General features: G+C 53.6%; 1 protein-coding gene across 4 annotated transcripts in view; it reads left to right on the top strand.

Moving 5' to 3' along the window:
• ARHGAP8 (Rho GTPase activating protein 8) overlaps positions 1 to 22,534 on the top strand; it is a 66,090-nt gene extending 43,556 nt beyond the window's left edge. For all 4 annotated transcript variants that reach the window (XM_041755198.1, XM_041755202.1, XM_041755199.1 and 1 more), the window contains exons 9-13: positions 12,583 to 12,656; positions 14,606 to 14,683; positions 15,328 to 15,456; positions 19,216 to 19,319; positions 21,939 to 22,534. In XM_041755198.1, coding sequence (XP_041611132.1) covers positions 12,583 to 12,656; positions 14,606 to 14,683; positions 15,328 to 15,456; positions 19,216 to 19,319; positions 21,939 to 22,253 — 700 coding nt within the window. In that variant the 3' untranslated portion in view covers positions 22,254 to 22,534. The remainder of the gene's footprint in view (positions 1 to 12,582; positions 12,657 to 14,605; positions 14,684 to 15,327; positions 15,457 to 19,215; positions 19,320 to 21,938) is intronic.
• The last annotated feature ends 208 nt before the right edge of the window (positions 22,535 to 22,742 follow it).

Genomic DNA, 22,742 nt, shown 5'->3' with positions numbered 1-22,742 from the left:
CTCCCTCTGCCTCCCCCATTCTCTCTCTCTCTGTCTCTCTCATTCTTTTCTTTTTTTTTTTTTTTAAGATTTTATTTATTTATTCATGAGAGACACAGAGAGAGGCAGAGACACAGGCAGAGGAAGAGGCAGGCTCCCTGAAGGGAGCCCTATGGAGACTCGATCCCAGGACCCCAGGATCACGCCCTGAGCTGAAGGCAGACGCTCAACCTCTGAGCCACCCAGGCATCCCTCTCATTCTTTTTCAAAGAAATAAAAACCTTTATTTTTTATTTATTCTTTTTGACAGAGTGCACACAGGAGCAGGGGGGAGGAGCAGAAGGAGAGGGAGAAGCAGGCTCCCCGCTGAGCAGGGAGCTGGGTCCCAGAACCCTGGGATCATGACCTGAGCCAAAGACAGACACTTAACTGACTGAACCACCTGGCACTCCAAATAAAAAACCTTTAAAAAAAAAAAGCTCTTAGTCTGGCAGCCCTAGCAGTGCCTTTCATATTGCCTGTTTGGTTGTTCAGAACCGCTTCTGTCTCCATATTGCCCGATAAGACTTATAAAATGAAAAACAAAACAAAACATACCTAACTCGTGGATTTCTAGAGGCATCTACCTGAGTACAGATTGGGGGAGGCACCCATGGCTTTCTGTCCCGAGCAGGTGCCTTGCAGAGTGTGTTCACAGAGCATTTGAACTCCAGAGCCCTCCGTTAGCAGACCAAAGACAGATATTAGAAATGTCCTTTATAAAGGCCTGGGTTTTGTTCCTGTTCTGGGGCCAGTTGTAACTGTAAACATCAGTTCATTGCATTTTTTTTCTTAAGATTTTATTTATTCATTCATGAGAGAGACAGAGACAGGCAGACACAGGCAGAGGGAGAAGCAGGCTGCATGCAAAGAGCCCGACGTGGGACTCGATCTCGGGTCTTCAGGATCATGCCCTGGGCCGAAGGCAGCGCTAAACCGCTGAGCCACCCAGGCTGCCCTATAGTATTTTTTTCCCATTTTTTTTTAACATGCAATGTGGGGCTTGAACTCAGCACCCCGGAGATCAAGAGTCGTGTACGCTCCGCCTGGACCGAGCCAGCCAGGCACCCCCAGGTCATTATATCTTTAGGGGATGATGAGTATGGTCGCCCAGCCTTTGAAAAACACTCTGCGTGTGCCACTTTGGGAGATAATCTGCGCGATTGCCTCTTTAAATTAATATTTTATGCTGTTCCATTGCAAACGGCTAGTAAAATGGCCATAAACATATTAAATAGAGCACAAAGATGTACTTTGTTTGGACTGTGAATGAACGGAAGTCATTAAAATTCATAACCAGATCCTATTCACAAATGTTAATTTGCTGAGTTACGTTGAGGAGCACACAACGCAAAGCTCTCCCCTCAGAACAAGCTAGTTAAGTTAATCGATTAAGGGGAAGTCAGAGTCAAGGTATCTTTGCTCCTCACTGTCCCTGAAGGGGGAAAATACAGGTGTGTGCTCAGTGCGGCTCCAGCTGGGCCACTGTGAGGTGGCAGGAAGCAGGCTGGGGACATAAGCACCTCCTTAGGGTCAGGGGTGGGGTGCAGGTCCCAGCTTTGGGAAATCAGGCTAGTTTCTTTCCCTGTAACTGGACTTAAAACCTTGCCTTCCTCGCCTCCAGGGCCAGGGCAGCCTCACAACAGAAGTGTGCAGATCGTGTGAACCGGTTCCCGCTGCCAGGCTCACCTGCTCTCGTTTCTCCTTCATAGTCCCCTCCTCCAGGAAGCCTTCCGTGATGACTCCACCCAGACTAGAACCATCTGTTGGAAAAACCCACGTGCTCTCCGCCACGGAAATGCCTGGGCTCCCTTGTCAAAAAACGATGGCCCGTAAATGTGAGGTTTCTCCCCAGACTCTTGGTTCTATTCCGTCGACCCAGGTCGGTGCCACACTGTTGTTACCACCGTTGGCTTTGTACGGAGTTTTGAAATCGGGAAGTGGGACTCTTCCAGCGTTGTTCTTTTTCAGATGGTTTTGGCTTTCTTGGGTCTCTCTGGCGTCTGGATTAATTTTAGAATCAGCTTGTCGGTTTCTGTCCAAAGGCAGCTGGGATTTTTCAATAGAGGTTGTGCTGTCTCTGTGCGTCGGTTTGTGGGGGGAGAGATTACTACCATCTTCCCAGTGGCACATCTTCCACTTTATGAACACAGGAGGTCTTCCCACATATTTGGATCTTTTACATTTCTTTCCGATGATATTTTATCATCTCCAGTCCGTGCGTTTTATGCTTTTTCGTTAGATTTACGTAATGGTGTTTTGTTCTTTGCGATGCAATGATAAATGAAATTGATTTTTTTCTTTTTTTAAGATTTTATTTATTTATTCATGAGAGACACACAGAGAGAGGCAGAGACACAGGCAGAGGGAGAAGCAGGCTCCTCGCAAGGAGCCCGATGTGGGACTCCATCCCAGGACCCCGGGATCATGCCCTGGGCCGAAGGCAGGTGCCAAACCGCTGAGCCACCCAGGTGTCCCATAAATGAAATTGTTTTAGCAATTTCATTTTTTCGGATTGCTCCCTCCTGCTGGTGTTTAGCAAGAGTCAATTTTTGTACACTGATCTTATATCCCACCTCCTAACATCAGTTATCAGTTCTAATAGGTGTTCTGTGAATTTGTCAAGTGTTTTCTGTATCCAAGATCATGTCATCTGTAAACAGAGATAGTCTTACGTCTTCCTGTCCATCTTGGATGCCTTTTACTTCCTTTCTTCTTGCCCCATCGCACAGAGCAGACCCTCCAGGATGCTGTCGGGTAGGAGTGTCTTTTCCTGTTCTTACCGGGAAGTGGCTGGGTTTTCCACCGTTAAATGTGATCTGGGCTGTTTGTTTTTCATAGATGCCCTTTATCCAGCTGAAGAAAAGCCCTCCCATTCCTAGCTCGTTGAGTGGTTGGGTTTTGTTCTTCTTTTTCTTCTATGAAGGGATGTGAGATCGGGTCCTATGCTTTGTTTGCCTTTATTGAGATGACATAGTTTTTGTCCTTTATTAATATGGTAATTACACTGATTTTTATGTTGCATGGACCTCTTATTCATAGGCTGAATCACACGCATTCCTAGTAGATCGTCTTCTTATGTGGCTGGCACTTTATTTGCTTTGCTATCGAGTATTTTGTATTTTGTGGATGGTTTGGCATCTATATTCCTAAGAAATACTGGTGTGTAGTCACCTTATATTGTGATGTCTTTGACTTGGCTTCATGGCGCTTCTGGGTTTTTTTTGCAAGAATATGTGCAGGCTCAGAGCACATCTTTCCTTAACATTTGGTAGAATGTGCCCGTGAAGCCCTCTGATCTCGAACTTTTCTTCGTGGGGACTTTTAAAATTATAAATTTGGCCCTTCGCTTCTTATACCCTTTAAGGTCTCACGTTTCTTCTTGAGTCAGTTTGGATAGTTTGCGCCTCGAGGTTAGAATTCACATCTTCGTTCTTCGCAGACTGGTTCTGAGCAGGGATGCCTTCATCTCACCGCCGTATGAAACTCACCACCATCCCTTCTCCCCGCTGTGTTGTTATCATCACACAACCTATGTGCATGTGGGAGGAATGGGCATGTCCCCCTGCCCACACCTCCCCTCCTCCTCGCATATCTGCAGGAAGCAGGATGTGGGGGCGACGGATTCAGAGGTCCCCTTTGGGCTGTTGGTTCGCAAGCAGGACCTCACAGCTCCGAGCTGCTCGGATCCCAGGGCGGAAGGTCTCAGCTGAGCCAGGGCCTGCTGTCACAAGGAAAGAGGTGATGGGCCTTGGCTTTCTCCTCTCTTTCCCCTCATGCCTGGGTCCTCGTCTTTGCTCTCCTGCACCACGTGGCTGTCCGGAGAGCAGAAAATGATGCTGGGTGGGAACGGGCCCCCTGGGGCTCTGGTTCTCAGTCACCTGGGTCAGCCTGCCTTGCTAGAAACCCCCACCCCATTAAAGTTTTGGAGACTGGTCTCGTTAATGGTACAGAACTTTCCAGTTTTCATTCACCTCCCAGAGGCCAGCCACGCAGAGGTGGGTAACCCCACCAAAGCCCCCGGCCAGAGCGCAAGGCTAGGTCTGCGGTGGGTACAAGGACTTGGCAGCGTGCTGCACTGCCCAGTTGTCCCGGCGCCCGGGGCCTCCCGGCCACCTTTGTGGCTGAGACCTCCGCAGGTCAGTGAGGTGAGCGGCAGCCACCGTCCTGATTTAGGAACTGGGAGAGGACGAGTGATGAATGACCAACCATCCAGGATGGCCTGGTGCCCAGCGACGCAGGCCTGCTCCCCCTCCCTCCCCATCCCTGCTGTTTCTGAAAAGCTCACACAGTCCCTCGTGTGCGTGTTCCTCGCCTGCAAAACCAGGGAAGGGTTACTCTGAGCGAGTCTCCCACGGGGAGGGGCTACAAGCAAACATCATGTGCCAAGAACCCCCAGTGCTCCCTGGGGGCGGTGGTGCTGACCCCAGGATAGCACCCTGCCCCCCAGACCCCTGAGCCTGGTGTGCCCCTCGGAACTGCAGTTCAGGGTGTGGGCTTAATAGGCCGAGCATCCTTGCGGAGACTGGCTCTAGCCCTTGGTGCTGTTGGTGGAGTTCTCGTGCTTGTCGCGGGGGCCACGTGGTGAGGAGTCCCCTGTAAATCATGGAGCACGAGGAAGGGTGGATTTGGTCGCCATCCACCCGACGAGTCACTGCAGAACGGTGGCAGATTTGGGTCAGGCCGGGCCCGGCATCCAGTTCTGCCCCCCTCGGGGCTGTGGGGCCTCCGGCCAGTCACCAAGCCACTCCCAGCATCCTCGTCTGGTCTCTAACTTGGGCTCATAAAATCACAGCAGAAACTGAGTGAATAAGATACAGGAGCAGGGGCTGTGGGCTCAGACTCGTAGCTCCGAGCCCTGGCGGCACATTCTTGTCCATCCTCCAGTTTACCTGTGTGGGTCCCAGGCCCCCCAGCACGTAGCAGCTTCAAGCAGCCACCATTGTGTTTGTGTCCCGACTTCCGTGGGCCAGGAGCTGGGCAGAGCTCAGCGGGTGGGTTTGCTCTGTGTGGTGCGGCTGAGCCCTCAGTGGTTCCCGGTGTGGTTGGCTGCTGTCCTCTCTAGTCTGGCCCTCCTGCCCCCTGTGGGCCTAGCTCAAGCCTGCCGACTTGTCCAGAGTGACCTCCCCACCTGTCACCTGCAGGTGCCATCTAAGGGAGTGCGTTCGTGGCCCCCAGGCCACTGACGATCCTCCACATGTGTGGCCATGGCCTGGTTTTGTGAATCCTCTGAGCCTTGGTGTCCTTATCTATAGATGGGGTTTATCATGGAAACTTCTAGAACTCTCCCAAAGATTCAGTGAGTTAATACATTTTTGGGTGCTGGAGCCACATCTGCACAGTACAGGACCTCTGGTGGCCAGTCATCGACAGCATTAGCGGCACCGTGGGCAAGGCGCTCTGTGACCAGGGTCGTCGACCACAGTGACTCAGATGAGAAGTCCGTAGGCGTCATGGGGTCCACACACGGTGCTGGGGGACGGAGGACAGGGAGCCTGCGCCCTGCAGAGAGGAGCGAGGAGGCCTCCTCCTTGGAGGAGGACTGTGCCCTGGGCCTGGAGAGAGGGGTGGGGAGGGCGCACCGGAGCCAGGAAGGAAGGTGTGCTGGGCGGAGGGCGGGCTGCGAGCCAGCACTGAGGCCCGAGGTGTGGGAGAGACGGAGTGCGGGTGGCGGATTTCCCTGTGCCTGCAGCATTCGAGGTAAGATGCATGTGGGGCTGTGTGCCTGCGTGAGCACGTGCCAGGCTGGGAGGCTGCACAGGCCTGATAAAAGGGGGACTGCCTCTCGGGGGGTCCCAGCTGCAGTTTCTTGTCCCGAGAGAGGACAAGAGGAAGCACACTTGCTCGCGAGTGAGCGTGCCAGGGCCTTCACAGGAAAGGAGTCTGAAGGCGACAAGGATTTATGTGCGTTTACTGTCACCACCCGCACAGCATCCTTGGCCAGGAGGGTGCCGTGAGTTTTATTTTATTTATTTTTATTTTTTTAAAGATTTTTTTAAAAACTATTTATTCATGATAGAGAGAGAGAGAGAGAGAGAGAGAGAGGCAGGGACACAAGCAGAGGGAGAAGCAAGTTCCATGCTGGAAGCCTGACGTGGGACTGGATCCCGGGACTCCAGGATCGCGCCCTGGGCCAAAGGCAGGCGCTAAACCGCTGAGCCACCCAGGGATCCCGAGTTTTAGTTTAATTCTTCCTTTTACAGATGTTGAGTCTTTGGGTCGCGTGATGTCATTTGTTCTGTAGGTCATATCTCCTGACTATTTCTGGAGTCGCAGGGTGTGTCCTAAGGGCTTTGCTCATGCTAACTCAGCCACCCTGGCAGCAGGTACAATGATCACCCCATTTAACAGAAGAGGAAATAGAAGCAGGCGGCGGGGTCAGGCCGAGGGGTGTGTCTGGGTCTCCCGGCTACGGTGGCAGAGCCAAGATTGGGTCTCAGGAGGTCTGATGCCAGAGCTCACACTTTCGGTTTCCCTCCCTATGCGTCTTGGTGGTAACCCTCCTCCCAGGGGCTAAGCGTGCCATCGGTGGATGATGTCCGTGCTGTTCATTGCCGTACATCTGTGGCTTACATTTATGTCCCAGTGCTGCTGCTGTGCCAAGGCTGGATTCTGGAGCCTGCCAGTCTGGGTTTGCATCTTGCCTCTGCACTCATTTGGTCAAGTAGCTTAAACTCTCAGGGCCTCGGTTTCCCCATCTGAGTTCTGGCGGTTTCTCAAAACAGCCTCTGCGTTCTCACCTCCGTGCACATTCCCTGCGTTCCCTGCACATCCCGTCTCCACGTGTCTAAATCCAACATCCTCAGTGTGTCCCTAAAATACCTCCTCTGCAGTGCTGGACTCTGAGCTTCCTGAGAGCGCACATTCTTCCCATGTGTATTCGTCAGCTCTTCCTAGGCTGTGCCGCTTAACAAATAGGCTCAGGCTCAGGCAGGGTCTAGTGACAAAGTGTTTATTCCTGGTCAGGTTGTGTGAGGTGTGGGTGTAGGTGGTGGCTCAGCTCTGCTTCGTGTGTCTTGTGTTTCTGACACCAGGTGGGAAGAGTGGGCTCTCGGGGTGCAAGCTGCTGTCGTGCTGGAGGAGGGGAGCAAGCATGGCCGAGCCCAGCTGCAGCAGTCTCGTTCAGAGCATCTCCTTGGATGTGGTGAACATCATGCCTGCTGCCATCCCACAGCAGGTCACATGGCCAAGCCCACCATCAGTGAGGCAGGGAGGTGGCCGTCCTCGGGAGAGCCTGGCAAAGCAGAGAGGGAAGGAAGACTTAGCAGCGAGCACCAGCTGACCCCACTGTGGTGCCCAGCCAGCGTTCTGTGTCAGGAATAAATAGCACAGAAATCTGCTCTTCTCATCCGCCCCCAAGTAGCCACTGTTACTGTGTCTCACATCCTGTGTTGGACGCCGGATTTGAAGAGATTGAGGCTGACTCAGGCCTTGCACACACATCTGGAATCATTTCCTTGGGATGAATTCCTAGGAATAGATGGATTTCCAGAATCAGAGAATATGGCCATTTTTAAGGTTTGGGGCACATACTGTTGACTTCCATTCCAGAAATGTCATATATGTCTTAGAGCCTGATGCCATGAGTCGCCACCACACACCAGAGCTGGGCCCCCTTGCCCTGGAACATAGGGGCTCCCGAGGGAAGTGCACACCTCCTGGTCAGGCCCTCCCTCACCTCCTGGAGGACACCCTCTCACGTGCTCAGGGCCTTCCCTCTGGGGATCCCTCCAGGCTCACCCACAGGTGGGAGGGTGATGGTGAGGAAAGAGTCCCCGACCCGAACACCCCCTGCAGCTCCAGGACCCGGATCTAGTCAGTGCGTGACGTGGAAGCACGGATGCCTTTAGCTGGAGGAAGGAGAGCTGGTGCTGGCAGGAGGGGCCTGGACCAGTGTCCTCAAGGCCACCAGGGGACATGGAGCCTCAGAGCTCGCTGAGCATTGGGGAAGTCAGTGCCAAAGAGGAAGGAAACATCCTGAGGTTGTTCCAGTAAAAATTTTTGCATCAAGTGTAGGTCTAGTGAGGCCAGGAAGACCAACTAGTATACCTTCGACCCTTGCTGGAGTTTTCCATCATTTGGTTATTGGCTTACTTCCAGCCTTGTGTTCCATTATAACAAAAACATATGCCAGTGGCTACATTTTAACAGGCATTTTGGTAACAGCAGTGCTGTTACTACATACATGAGTCTCTAGGAGTCACAGAGAGATAATGGACTGTGCACCCAGCCATGGGGTGCAGGCAGTCTCCCCTCACTAGGCTCCGTGTTCATTATCTGTGAAGCAGGGGGGATGACAGCCTGTCTCATCCACCCATTCCCTGTTGGAATCCAATGAAACTATGGATATGCAAGCGCATAGCAAGGAGTAATGCTGAGTATTTGCAAGGTGACTACTCTTTCCCAAAGAGTGGGGGGTTGCTGAGCTTTGGGCTGTTCTTGGGGGAACCAAGGAAAGAAGGAGAGGTCCCAGTTTGTGTGTTAGAATCGGAGGGGTAGCTATACCTGCCCCATTCCTGTCCCCATTACCCCAAGGGTCTTACTTGGGAGACCAAGTAAGCAGAGACCCCAAGGGAGCAGAATGAGGGCCAGGGAAGCTTGAAGGGTACCACAGATTGTAGCCAGGCCTGAGGCCACCCCTCTGCCTCCAGCAACCCTGCAATGATAAATGGATGACTTCTGCTTCTTGCCACTATTGAGTCCCAGAACAAATTAACTGCCCTACCTGAAACTAGAAGATTTTCAGCCATTGAACAGCATGCAGCATGGGATTGTGATCCCTCAGAGAAGAGCCCCCAGGGGGACAAGCCCTGGGGTTCCTCCAGCCACTGCCTGGAGAGCATTTCCAGGCCGCAGAGCAGAGAGAGGCCAGTCAGTGCTTTTGTAGACATGAGGGAACAGAGTTCTGAGTTTGGGGGGGCCGTAGGTGGGTGACGTTGTGGGACAGAGTTCTAGAGAGGAGGGAGCTGCATGGAGAGTTCTGGACATCTGCAGAAGGTCCCCTCTAGTCTTTGGCTGAGTGTTTAAACGATTTCTATATGAAAGGAAATTCAAAGCACCACTGGAGGGTAGTAGGCCCCCAAACTATTCAGAGCTTGCACAGGGCTGGGGACGATACTTGTTCTCCCAGCTAAAGTAAGATCTTCAGTACCGAAGGCATTGGGTGGAGTTCCCACCTTAGTAGTAGGGTTACATTAGTCCTAGGCTGACCACTGCTCTTGCAAAATTAAAAGCAGTCCTTGAAAGTATCCCAGATGATTTAAAGCAAGACAGAACAGCGTTCATCTCCATTCAGAGAAATAAAAAAAAAATATCTAGCAGCCGACAATATAAAGTTTCCAAAGAAAAAGTATAAGGTGGAAGCGGGAAAACATGTTCTGTAACCAGGAGAAAACTGATCAGTAGAAACAGACCCAGTATATTAGTGTAGGTTCTCTAGAGAAACAGAACCAGTAGGATATTTATTATAAGGGATTGGCTCGTGTGGTTACGGAGGCTGAGAAGTCCCAATGTCTGCAGTTGGTAAGCTGGAGACCCAGGAGAACCAAGGGGGTTGTTCCAGTCTGAGTCAGAGTGCAACGGCAGGGGAGAACTAATGTCCCAGTTCAGAGAGGCAGAGAGACTTAATTTTCCCTTACTTGGCCTTTTGTTCTATCCAGGCCTTAAATAGATCACTTGCTTAGGAAGTGATCACTTGCTTAGGGAGGGCAATCTGCTTTATTACTCAGTCCACTGATTCAAATGTTAATCCCATCCAAAAGTACCCTCATAGACACTCCCACAATAATATTTAACCAAATAGCTGGGTATCCCTCGGCCCAGTCAAGCCATACAAATAATTCAAAATGAAACATTAAAAAAAAAAAAAAAAAAAAGACCAACCTATGGCAGAGAACACACACCACGAGCCAATGCTGTTCCCATCACCTTCCCTGCCTCCGCTTTGGGCCCTGCAAGGAACATGTGTTCCTTTGGGCACCTGCTGCTGGGAAAATTCATGTTCCTGACCTATGTTTAGTTTTGTTGTACCATTTCTATTTCATAGTCATATATTTAACTTATAAAATAGACTGTGATATTATTACATAATGAATTAAAACAAATTAGAATATTCCAACAGTCTTTAAAAATTAATATTATAGCGTAGGGTATATATAATTGGAGTCCAGAAAGAAGACAACAAATATTTGAAAAACGTTTTTTTCTACATTTGATAAAAACTAGGGGATCCCTGGGTGGCTCAGCGGTTTAGCGCCTGCCTTTGGTCCAGGGCATGATCCTGGAGTCCCGGGATCAAGTCCCGCGTCAGGATCCCTGCATGGAGCCTGCTTCTCCCTCCTCCTGTGTCTCTGCATCTCTTTCTTTCTCTCTCTCTCTCTATCATAAATAAATAAATAAATCTTTAAAAAAATTTGATAAAAACTATAAACCCACAGGTTCTAGGAGCTCACTGAACCACAAGCATAAGAAACATGAAGAAAATGACACCAAGGCACATCATAATCAAATTGCTTAAAACCCATGACAGAAAATCTTAAAAGTAGAGGGAAAAAAAGACACTAGACATAGAAGAGCAAAGAGTGACAGCCGATTTCTCTTACAGAGATGCAAGTCAGATGGCAGTGGAGCAATATATTTTTCAAATTTTAAAAGTTTGGGATCCCTGGGTGGCGCAGCGGTTTAGCACCTGCCTTTGGCCCAGGGCATGATCCTGGAGACCCGGGATCGAATCCCACGTTGGGCTCCTGGTGCATGGAGCCTGCTTCTCCATCTGCCTGTGTCTCTGCCTCTCTCTCTCTCTCTCTCTGTGTGACTATCATAAATAAATAAAAATTAAAAAAAAGTTCTTATCTTTAAAAATTTTTTAAAGATTTTATTTATTCATGAGAGAGAGATGAGAGACAGAGATGTAGGCAGAGGGAGAAGCAGGCTCCATGCAGGGATCCCGGGACTCCAGGATCATGCCCTGGGCCGAAGGCAGGCGCTAAACCACTGAACCACCCAGGGATCCCCAATATTTTATTTTTCTGAACTAAGATGACATACCCAGTAAAAACCTTTCAAAAATGAAATGCACAGTAAAAACTTTCTCAGATAAACTGAAGTTGAGAGGGTTTATTTCCGGCACTTCTACACTGTAAGAAATACTACACTTTTACACTGTAAGAAGTGTGTCAGACAGAAGAGATTTAATGCCAAATGGAAATTTAGATCCTACAAAGGGATGAAGAGTTTTAGAAACGTAAATATACGAGTAAATAGAAGATGAATAACACGTCGGAGTACTGTACATTGGGACATTAACACAAAGATGTGGTTGAGGAGTGGAGCTTTACGGTGGTAACATTCTTACATTGTAAGTCAAGTAGTGTAATATTTGAGGAATAGACTGTGTATTGTAAAACTAGGCTCACTACAAATAAAGAGACACAACTAATATATTAATAAGGAGATAAAATGGAATTCTAAAAAATAATCAGCAAAACAAGATCAAGGAAAGAGGGGAAATTAATAAAAAAACAAATAGCAAGATGGTAGACTTAAACCACGCCATATTGATAATTACACTAAATATAAGTGGCATAAACACTCCAGTTAAGAGAGATTCTCGGTTTGGATTTTGTTTTTGAAAAGGAAGATCTTCCTGATGTTTAAATATAAAATGAGGGGTGCCTGGGTGGCTCAGTCTGTTCAGCATCTGACTTTGGCTCAGGTCATGATCTCAGGGTCCTGGGATCATGCCCTGCATTGGGCTCCCTGCTCACCGGGGAGTATGCTCGTCCCTCTGCCCCTCCCCTCAATTGTGCACATACTCTCAAATAAATGAGTAAAATCTTAAAAATATATATATATAAAATGTTAAAAGACTGCAAATTAAAAGTAAAAGGAGGGGCACCTGGATGGTGCAGTCAGTTGGGTGTCGGACTCTTGGTTTCAGCTCAGGTCTGATCTCAGGTTTGTGAGATTGAGCCCCATGTCGGGCTTCCCACTCATTGCAGAGTCTGCTTGGGTTTCTCTCTCCCTCTGTCCCTCCCCACCTTGCACATGCTCACTCTCTCTTGCCAAAATAAATAAATAAATCTTTTTTAAAAAGGTAAAAGGATGGAGAAAGATATGCCATGCAGCCACCAACCAAAAGAAAGCTGGAATGGCTGTATTAATATTAAGCAAGATAGACTTCAGAACAAGGAATAAGCCAGGGACAAAGAGAGACATTTCATAATAGTAAGACATAATTTAAAAAACTGTGTGCTAGTAACAGAGCTTTAAAATACACAAAGGAAAAGCTAGTAGAACCGAGGAATAAATGGATGCACAGATCTGTGAGGAAACTTCAGTGCCCTTCTCTAAAGGATTGATAGGACAAGTAGAGAACCAACAGTCTGACCAAATCTCATGCTTCTGGGCCTCCCTTGTGCATTCCCCTCTGCCTGGAATTCCCCTCCCTCTTTTGTCCTCCATATCCCTCACAACTCAGCTTGTGTTTTTGCATCAGTGTGGAGAGTACCAGAATCTCCCGTCCTGCCCAGGTAAACACTGTTGCCTCCTTCTCTTTTCCCTCAGCCTCAAGGACAAAAATCAAGGTGAACTCATCCCTCCTGTCCTGAGATTCACAGTGACGTACCTAAGAGAGAAAGGTGAGTGAGAGCTGACTTGAGCCAGGGACATGAGGGTCTGGCCTGAGGAGCCCATCTCACATCCTGAGCACCCTGCAGACCAGGGAATTGGAGGGGCTGGAGCCCAGTGCAGGGATGGGCTCAGGCACATGGATTGCTAGCTTTGAATCCTGGCTTCACTGTGTACTAGCTGTGTGACCTTGGGTAGTTACTTATCTTCTCTGGGCCTCTGATTCCTCATCTGTCCAGTGGGGTTAGTAACAGTAGCCAATTGATGGGGTTGCTGTGGGGCCTGAATGACACAATACATGTAAAGCCCTCCAAAAAGGAGGTGCATGATATCTTGGTTTGCAGATGCAATTGCCCGTGGGGGTGGGTGTGCTCAGTGACCAGAGGGGGTGAGCCCTGTGACTCCTCCAGACTCCTGAGGCCAGAGCTCAGACCCACAGGGAAATCATGGAGGTGTGGAGGCTGCTTTCACCCTGGGAGAAGGAGTATAGTTCTCTGGGTGGGACAGGCTACCAGCGAGGGGCGGCCACTGCAGGAGCAGGTGCTGCAGAGTGGGGGTGGGGGGGTGCATCAGATGAGAAGCGGGAGCCACCATGGCTGGGGTCCCTGGGGCTCTGTTACCTGGCATGTCCCTGGAATTGCATGTTCTCTTTTTTAAAGATTGTATTTATTTATTCATGAGAGACACAGAGAGAGGCAGAGACACAGGCAGAGGGAGAAGAAGGAACCCTGTGGGGAGCCCGATGTGGGACTCAATCCCAGGACCCCGGGATCATGCTATGAGCCATAGGCAGATGCTCAACCACTGAGCCACCCAGGTGTCCCAACCTGGTCCCTTTTTAAAAAGCTTGCCTGATTAGGTCAGGCCCACCCAAGATAATCTCCATGTGGTAAGGTCAGCTGCCTTGGACCTGCATTCTGTCTGCCAAGTCCCTTGACTGCGGCATATGGATTAGTGTTTGAATGAATACCTGGAAGAAAGTGTCTGTCCCACAGGGTCCAGGGATTTGGGAACCACCTTGGAACGTTTACTGCAGTGTCTCAGAAAAAAGAAAAAAAGAGAGATAGAGAGAGAGGGACCAGCGCATGCAAGGGCCAGGAGTAGTAGGGAGCACGGGGCAGACTGGAGGCAGGGGACTGGGGAGGCCGGACCGTGCAGGTCCGTGTAAGTCCCTACGGGAAGTTAACCTGCGAAGACGGAATGGCTCTGTGCACAGGCCGATCAGAGTTGGGTGTGTACCTTGAATAGTTCACTGGGCTTCAGATTCGAGAAGAGATTGTGGGGGGTGGGGAGCCCAGTGCTGTCCCATAAGACTTGGGAGGTTCTGTGTTTGCAGAGTCCATAGTGGTAACCTCTAGCGGCAGGTGGCAGTAGCGCAGTCGAGCACTTTCTGTGTGTCTCCTACACTGGGTGACTGGATTTTTTATTTTATTTAATTGTTACTAATGAAATGTGCATTCCAATCACCCTGTGCAGCCAGTGGCTGCCATAGCAGATGGGTCAGCGGGGAGGGTACAGCTGTAGGAATGAGGGGAAGCAGCCCCCGCGGAGGCCTTCGGATGCCACACGCGTGCCAAACCTCGCCCGTTGGTCCTTCCTGCAGCCCTCAGAGGCAGGGGCTCTGCAGACAGGGCGGCCGGGCTCAGAGAGGCTGTGTGCTTTCGCCAAGCTCACACAAGAGTTGGACGGACAGAGTTGGGCTGGACCCCGGGTCCATCTGACCAGGTTCTCCCTTCCTAGGGGCCATAGAAGTAGGCCGTCGGGTGGGGATGGGAAATATGGTGGTTTGAGGAATAAATAAAGGTGAAGATCGTGGAAGGTGGGGGTGAGAGGGAATGAACCAGGCTGGAGAGCATTCCCCGCCAGCCACCGGGGGGTGATGCCTGGGTAGGAGGTCGGAACATTCTAGAAGCTCGATGTGCTGGGACCTGTGAGACGCCTGGAGGCTCTCTCTCTGTAGGACTCCACGCCGAAGGCTTGTTCCGGAGGTCGGCCAGTGTCCACACCATCCGCGAGATTCAGCGGCTGTACAATCAAGGTGAGCCTGCCCCCCGGAGACCCTCCGCGCTGAGCCTCCCACGCGGCGGCCTGTGCAGCCCTGCAGGGCCCGCAGAGCCCACAGGGCCGCAGAGTCCCAGATGCCGAGGTAGCGTAGCTCCCCCACCCCCAGAAGAGCCCAGGGCCTGGGCAGCTGCCCAGGGGAACCCCAAATCCCGGCTCCTGGGATTTTGCTTTTAGGTAAAGTCATACAAAAGCCTTTAGGGCTTTTCGGCTCCTGCTGCCTGGACGGTGGCTTGGAACGTGGGGACCGTTCCAAGGGGTGTCTGTTGGGCGGCCCCTCCGGCGGGCTTGGCACCGCTTTCTCAGCCGCCACCAGGGAGGCTCCCGTGGGCCCCCGCACGCCCTCATCCTTCCTTAGTCATGCCTTGTCCCATCTGGTGACAGGCCCGTCACGGGGTCCTGCGGGCTGGCCCTCCTCTGTCCTGGGTGCTGGGCACCCGCCTCCCGGCTGGGACCAAACCACACAGTGGGGGTCAGTGGCGTGCCCCAGACCTGGACAGCGGAGGAGGGCGCGGTGGCAGCATCCCCGAGGCCAGCAGATGTCAAGGATTCTAAAGCCCTGTGCGCCACCGTGAAGCGGAATCCCCAGCCCCGTAAACTCAGACCTCGCTCTGCATCCAGGGAAGCCCGTGAACTTTGACGACTACGGGGACATCCACCTCCCTGCTGTGATCCTGAAGACCTTTCTGCGAGAGCTGCCCCAACCACTGCTGACCTTCAAGGCCTATGAGCAGATTCTCGAGATCACCAGTAGGTGCCTGCCCTGGAGAGCCAGCCCAGGGCCAGTCTGGGGGGCGCGGGGGCGGCCCGGCATCCTCCTGTTGGGACCTGACCCCGTGGACCACAGTGACCACGGCCAGGCCGGGCCTCCGCTGCCCGTGAGGAGGGGGCAGGGTTGTCAGGTGCAGCTGGGCTGGGGTGGCGGGGTGGCAGGGGGCGTCTGGAATTGGGGCACACCGCCCTAGTCAGGGCGCTGCCTCCCTGCCCTCCCAGATGCTCTGGAGGAGCTCCCCCATCCAGCACCTTTGCTTCTGCATCTAGAAAGGGGATGGGGGTAGGAGACTTGGCTGTGCCGCCCAAGGATCCCAGGTGTGGGCAGACGCCCTCACGCCTTCTCAGAACAGTTACTGGAGACAGCTTGCACTCAGAAACCCTGCCTCCACCCTTGGGGATGGATGGAGTCCTCCTCCCTCAGGACTGTCGCGGGGACCCCAGAGCCGTCCCTGAGATGTGGGGAGATCCCAGCGTCCTGGGAGGGTAAGGGCCTCACCCCAGCCTGCACCCCTGCCCCCTCCTGTGAGTGTGTTTCTCCCATCAACACACCCAGAGGGCCCGGTCACGCTCCCTAACCCCCTGCCCTGACACTGCCCGTCTCCCCCGTGTCCCTCCCTGTGCCCTCATTCTCCCTGTAAAGTGCCAGCCATCTCGGCACAGTGGGAGCGTGGCACAGGCCACACCGGCCTCCTCTCACATCTGTTCATCTTTGACACGGGCACCTGCTGGCTGTCCCCAGAGCTCACTGGTGCCATTGAGCCGAGCCACGCACTTTATGCACATTTAATCCTCAAGGCAGCCCCACTTTTATGCAGATGGGGAAAGTGAGCTCAGAGAGGTTAAGTGACAAAGTCACACAGCTAATGCCTGGTGAGGCCCAGACCTGGACGCAGATCTGCTCAGCGCTGAGCCACGCCCTTAACCTCCTTGCGACACAGGAGACGGTCATCCTGGCTGTGACTTCCTTGTGCCAGGTCCCGTGCTGGGCACTCGTGGACAGGAGGGCGGTGACCACGCGGGCCCTGCTCGTCAGGAGCACGGGGCTAGCTGCAGGGACAGGCGCGTAGTTGAGCCAAGTGTAGGGGATTCACGCGGGGGCAGCATGTCTCCAGGTGGGCGTCGGCGTTCACAGGAAGGGAAGCAGGGGAAAGGCGGGCCGGGCAGGACAGCGAGCAGAGGTGGAGGCATGGCAGTGCCACAAGGTTCTCGGGCTCCCCCAGGCCCCCCAGAGGGCATGTTGAAACATGGGTCGCGGGGGCCCACCCCGGGGTTTCAGATGCAGCAGGTCCAGGTAGTGGCCCAAGAATCTGCATTTCTAAGCCCATTCCCAGGTGATGCAGATGGTCCGGATTTTTGCCGTGGAACGCCGAGCTAAGGGGATTGAGACACGGTCCTTGGGTACAGATCTGGCCACAGAAAGATCAAGTCTGTGAGGGGTGAAGCTCGACCGGCGGCCCCTTTGCACCAGGGAGTGGGGCCGGGCTGGGGGCTGATGTTGAGAATTTTTAAGAATTATACTATGATGGAAATAACACAAGCGCATAGTGTAAAAGAACAAACCATCCCAAACACCAACAGGGCAAAGGCTGTGTAATGGGACGGGAGTCCCTGCTGACCCCTGCGGTCCCACAGTGGTGGCCACCCGCAGCGGCTCCACGTGCGCTCACCCCTCGGCCAGGGATGCTCCTCTCCTCTCACGCACTCTTCGAGCCTGGCTTTCTCAGTGTTTTCTGACATTACTCATCTTCTCCTCCTTCCCTCCTCGTGTGCGTATCTACTCATCTCTTTAATGCTTGTGTCAGATTCCATCAACCGTGTTACACTCTGGGTAAACATTCGGGGCAGTTCCAGTTTTGTGTTGCCACCTGCTAATGTCAGGACTCAGATGGTCCCGAAGTTCCGTTTGTGGAGAAACCGAAATGCTTCCAGAAGCTGAAGACCCCGTGGTCTCACTCGGCCCGGCTGCGTGGTGACTGGCGCAGGGTTGCCAGATTCAGCAATAAAAAATACAGGATGCTCACCTCAACTTGATTCTCCCATAAACAAGGACTATTTTTTTTTTAAATATAAGTAATATTAGCTGTTTATTTGAAATGAACATTTAACTAGGTGTGCTCTGTTTCATCTGGCAGCCCTACTCGGGTGGGGTGGGTTTTTCCTTGAAGTGATGTGAAAGCGAGGCCTTTGGGGGTACACTCGGGAGGAATGGGCTCCCCAGGGGCCTGCAGTGTCCAGGGCACAAGGAAGTCACAGCCAGGACGACCGTCTCCTGTGCCGCAAGGAGGTTAAGAGCATGGCTCAGCGCTGAGCCAGGTCTGGGCCTCACCAGGCATTAGCCGTGTGACGTTGGGTGCGTCACTTAACCTCTCTGAGCTCACTTTCCAAAAGCGGGGCTGCTTGGAGGCTTGGAGGGTTACATGTGCATAAAGTGAGTGGCATGGCTCATGGCACCGCTGAACACTGGGGACAGTCAGCAGGCTGCTCCCTCTCACTCGCCCCCGAGTGCTCTTTCTCCAGGGGACCGTAGTGGGAGCTGGAGGGACCACAATTCTTGGGAACGTGAGGTTGAGGTCAGGAGCCTGAGGTCCAGGCCACACGACGATGTCCTCCGAGCTCGTTGGTTTCTTGGGAAATATTATTTCACGAGAACTCCTTTTACCCTGGCATTACCTATGGCAGCTTGAGTTTGTGAAAAGAATGGCTTTTTAAAAAATTTTAATTTTTTTTAAAGAATAGCTTTTATTAAAAGGCTAACGAGGGCGTGCAGAGTGGGGAAGTTTGTGCTTGCAGCGGGGACTGTGTTTGGAAAGCACCCAGTGTTCAGGGCTTAGCTGGGGGAGGTTAGTGTGTTGGAGGAGTGGGGAGTGCGTGTGTGCATGTGTGTGTGCACGTGTGTGCACGCATGTCTGCAGCTGGAGCATGGTGAGCACCCTGTGAATCGTTGTGGATGTGCGTCGCTTTGACTTTTTTTGTTTTGTTTTGTTTAAAGATTTTATTTATTTATTTATGAGACACACACAGAGAGGCAGAGACACAGGCAGAGGGAGAAGCAGGCTCCATTCAGGGAGCCCGACGTGGGACTCGATCCCGGGTCTCCAGGGTCATGCCCTGGGCTGAAGGCGGCGCTAAACTGCTGAGCCACCTGAGCTGCCCTCACTTTGACTTTTTATGGTTTATGGAGCTGAGTGGAGGCTTTAGTTACGGGGAGAGTGGGGGGTGGGGCGTCTGAGTCTGGGCCGCTCCCCCAGGCCCCCAGTGGGTGTGGGCCCCTGAGCTATAGGAAATCGCTCACGGGTTAAGGCCTTTCTGTAAAGAGCCATGAGCCCATCTTTCAGCTCTGTGGGTCAGTCTGTGTCGCCACCGCTCAGCTCTGTCCCGCATCGGTAGCCACCGGGGACTTACAGATGAGTGGGTGTGGCTCTGGGGCTTTCTTGACAAAAGTGGGCCACTGGGCCACAGGCTGTAGTTTGCCGACCGTGGTGTAGGCCATTCCCGAGCGTAGCGTGAGTGACTCGCTCTGCGGGCTTTCTGGTAGGTAGCAGGTGCACGAGGTGGTGTGAAGAAGGGACCGGAGGTCTCGGGACGGAGGGCTCAGCAGGGAACAGCCACGGGGCCGGGAAGTGAGCGAGGGCTCCAGGCCCAACCTCGGGACAGTCCGTCCTCGGGGCTGTCCTCCTCTCTGCGCCCGTGCTGTCCCCTCGGGAAGGACTCAGGGAGAGCCCTGTGCCGCTGTAGGTGTGGAGAGCAGCCTGCGGGTGACGCGCTGCCGGCAGATCCTGCAGAGCCTTCCAGAACACAACTACACCGTCCTCAGCTACCTCATGGGCTTCCTGCATGAGGTGAGTGGACAAAGCAGGCCCCGGGGTGGGGAGTGGACGGAGGGGGAGGCCCAAACTTTGTGCCTGGCCCAGGGGGACCCTCCCGCACGTGGTGCCCATGCAGCCCAGGGGCTCGGGGCTCCCTCTCAGCCCAGAGGACTTCCAGGCCTGACTTTGCCAGGCAGGGTCCATTGTGTCTCCCCTGCTGGCCCCACACGTGGCTGCCCCCGCTTACTGATAAGACCTGCTGGGTGGGGGGTCCCCTGCTCCTGCATCGTCATCTGCATGGCCCGTCGGTGGAGGGGAGGCGGCTGTGTCCCCAGGCCAGGGCACCGGGTGCAACACGGGTGTGAGCAGCCCGAGTGGGCCTTTCCTGTGAGAGGCCATGAGTGTCCTGGGGTGGCCGTAACCCAGGGCCACGGACTGGGCAGCGGCTTCAAACAGTAGAAATCTATCGTCGCGCTCCTGGAGGCCAGAAGGCCAGTCAAGGTGTGGATGGGGCCGTGCTCCCACTGAGGCCCTAGGGGAGGGTCTGTCCTGCCCATTCCCACTCCCGGTGGCCCCCGCGTCCCTTGGCTTGTCGCCGCCTCACTCCTGCCTCGGTTTCCATGTGGCCTTGTCCCCTCCGTGTGGCCAGCCTCCTTGCGCTTTCTCCTATAAGAGTGCCCGTCATTGCATTTAGGCTGAGTCCTGGATAGTCCAGGATGATCTCACTTTGAGACCCTTAATTCCACCGGCAAGGACCCTTTGTCCACGTAAGGCCACGCCCACAGGTCCCAGGGAGACCCCTGTTTTGTGGGGCTGCCATTCAGCCCCCTGCACAGCATAAAAATGAACAGTGAGAGAAACACCTGTCCTGGCTCTGGGTCCAGGCTTCGCTCCCCAGTCCGGGCAGGGAGCAGTGGTCTGCGAGGTCACCAGATCCAAATGGGCCCCCATCTTGCTCCCAGACCCACCATCCTGTCGCGTGACTCTTCCTGGAACACCTCACCTCTCCGGGCCCTTCATAGGCAGTGTCGGGTGCAGGTGTGAACGAGGCAGTGCTGGGCCTTGGGGCTCCCAACCGCAGGGCACAGGCCAGAGCTTCTTACTCCCCACAGTGTGGCGACACCGCAGCAGGGGCCAGCCCAGGGTCTTCGGGGCTTGTGTGGGAGCCCTGCTCCATGGCAGGTGGCCTGGGGATGTGATGACTAGGGGAGTGGAGGGGACCCCCCAGGCACAGCCAGTGTCACATGTTGGAGCCTGTCAAACCCCACCTCTTAGATTTGTGTGTATGTGTGTATTTTGTTTCTTAAAGATTTTATTTATTCACAAAAGACAGAGAGAGAAAGAGACAGAGGCAGAGGGAGAAGCAGGCTCCCTGCAGGGAGCCCGATGTGGGACTCGATCCCGGGACCCTGGGATCACGCCCTGAGCTGAAGGCAGACGCTCAACCACTGAGCCACCTGGGTGTTCCCACCACCTCTTAGTTTTAAAAATAAACTATTTCGGGGGCACCCGGGTGGCTCAGTCGGTAGAGCAGGAGACTCTTCATCTTGGGGACATGAGTTTGAGCCCCACGTTGGGAGTAAACATGGCTTTAAAAGAAAAAAACTATTTCGTTCTCCCTCTTTATCACTTCATATTGTTTCTCAGAAGCTGAAAACGAAGTTATCCTAATCATTTTTCTACTTCTTTGTCATGAGCTGGAGATGGGTTTGTTCTCTGTCCTCCTCCAGGGCACTGACGTTAACACGTCCACGGGGCTTGGCCCTGCACAGCATTGGCTCCTGCAGGGGCTTGGGGGCTGCCTGTGTCACGGAGGCAGGGCTTGGGCAGTGTGGGCATCCTCACCAGATCCCCAGGAGGTCACCAGGCCGTGCACCTGTGCTCCCCCGGGTCCTGTGCTCTCCCATGGCCCCCGAGGCTCTGCATTGTCCTTCTTCTGATTCTTGGAGGAGGTCCCCAGGACCCTGGAGGCAAGCAAGAGATTGGGCCAGGTAGCCCCCCTGCCACCTTCTGGGCCTCAGTTTCTTCATCTGTAAAATGGGTGATGTATCCTGCTGCTTGGGGTTGTAAGTGCTGTAAGGTCAGCTCCCCCTACCAGCACCCCCAGTCCTCCAGTGACCCCCGTGTGCTAGTCAGTCTTGACTATGTCCAGCTCATCAGCCAAAGCGTAGATATCAGAGGGACGCCTGGGTGGCTCAGGCGCTGAGCGTTTGCCTTCGGCTCAGGGCGTGATCCCGGGGTCCTGGGATCGAGTCCCACATCGGCTCCCCACAGGGAGCCTGCTTCTCCCTCTGCCTGTGTATCTGCCTCTCTCTGCATCTCTCATGAATAAATAAATAAAATCTTTTTTAAAAAACACTAAGTGTAACTACCAGGGATGTGGTTTGGCTGGGTGACACCAAACACCAAGCTTGCACTCCCTCACCCTGAGGGGACCTCCCCAGTCCTCTGGAGTGGAAGAGAAGATGGGGGTGCTGAGGAGATCCCAGAAGGAGCTCACGGGTGGTCAGAGCCAGAGGGTCCCTCGGAGCATCAAGACTGAGTCCTTCCTTTTGCAGACAGGGAACCTGAGTCCCAGGGCAGCGAGGTGGCTGCACAAGGCCAGAGCACAGAGCCCACAGTCACTCCCCGGGTCTTGGGTGTGTCCTCCAGGTGTCCCGGGAGAGCATTTTTAACAAGATGAACAGCTCCAACTTGGCGTGTGTCTTCGGGCTGAATTTAATCTGGCCGTCCCAGGGGGCGTCCTCCCTGAGTGCCCTCGTGCCTCTGAACCTGTTCACTGAGCTGCTGATCGAGTACTACGGGAAGGTCTTCAGCGCCCCAGAGGCCCGCGGGGAGCCCCGCGCCAACACCCCGGGGCAGGTGAGCTGGGCGGCCCCTTGGCGAGAGGCCACAGGGGAGACAGACACCCCGCGGGCCCCGTCTCGCCCCCCGCGGCCCCCGATGGCGGCCAGGACCCTCCGCTAGTGCTGGAAATGTCGCGTTGAGGGCTCCGTGTGCTCCTCGTGCTTCGTAAACTCACCATTCAACTCCTGGCGAGGGACGCCCGGGTGGCTCAGGGGTTGAGCGTCTGCCTTCGGCTCAGGGCGTGACCCCGGGGTCCTGGGATCGAGTCCCGCATCGGGCTCCCCACAGGGAGCCTGCTTCTCCCTCTGCCTGGGTCTCTGCCTCTCTGGGTCTCATAAATAAATAAATCTTTTTAAAAATGTTTAAAAAATAAAAAAACTCCTGGCGAGCCTTGTAGTGAGCAGCCGGGCTCTGGCCCTTCTGCGTCGTTCTTGGGCTGTGGGCTGAGATGAGATGACGTGTCTAGAATCATAGTCCAGCATGGCTGAGCCGGAGGTGGGAGCTTGTCGGTGGGGTACCTGCATCTGGCATCTCCTGCGGCTGTCCCGCCGTGTGGTAAAGCGGCAGCTGTGAGCCTCAGCTGTCCACCATCGTCTGGGGGGGCAGCCA

This window comes from Vulpes lagopus, chromosome 5, assembly GCF_018345385.1.
Source record: "Vulpes lagopus strain Blue_001 chromosome 5, ASM1834538v1, whole genome shotgun sequence".
Taxonomy (NCBI): Eukaryota; Metazoa; Chordata; class Mammalia; order Carnivora; family Canidae; genus Vulpes; species Vulpes lagopus.
This window is presented reverse-complemented; position numbering and strand designations above follow the sequence as displayed.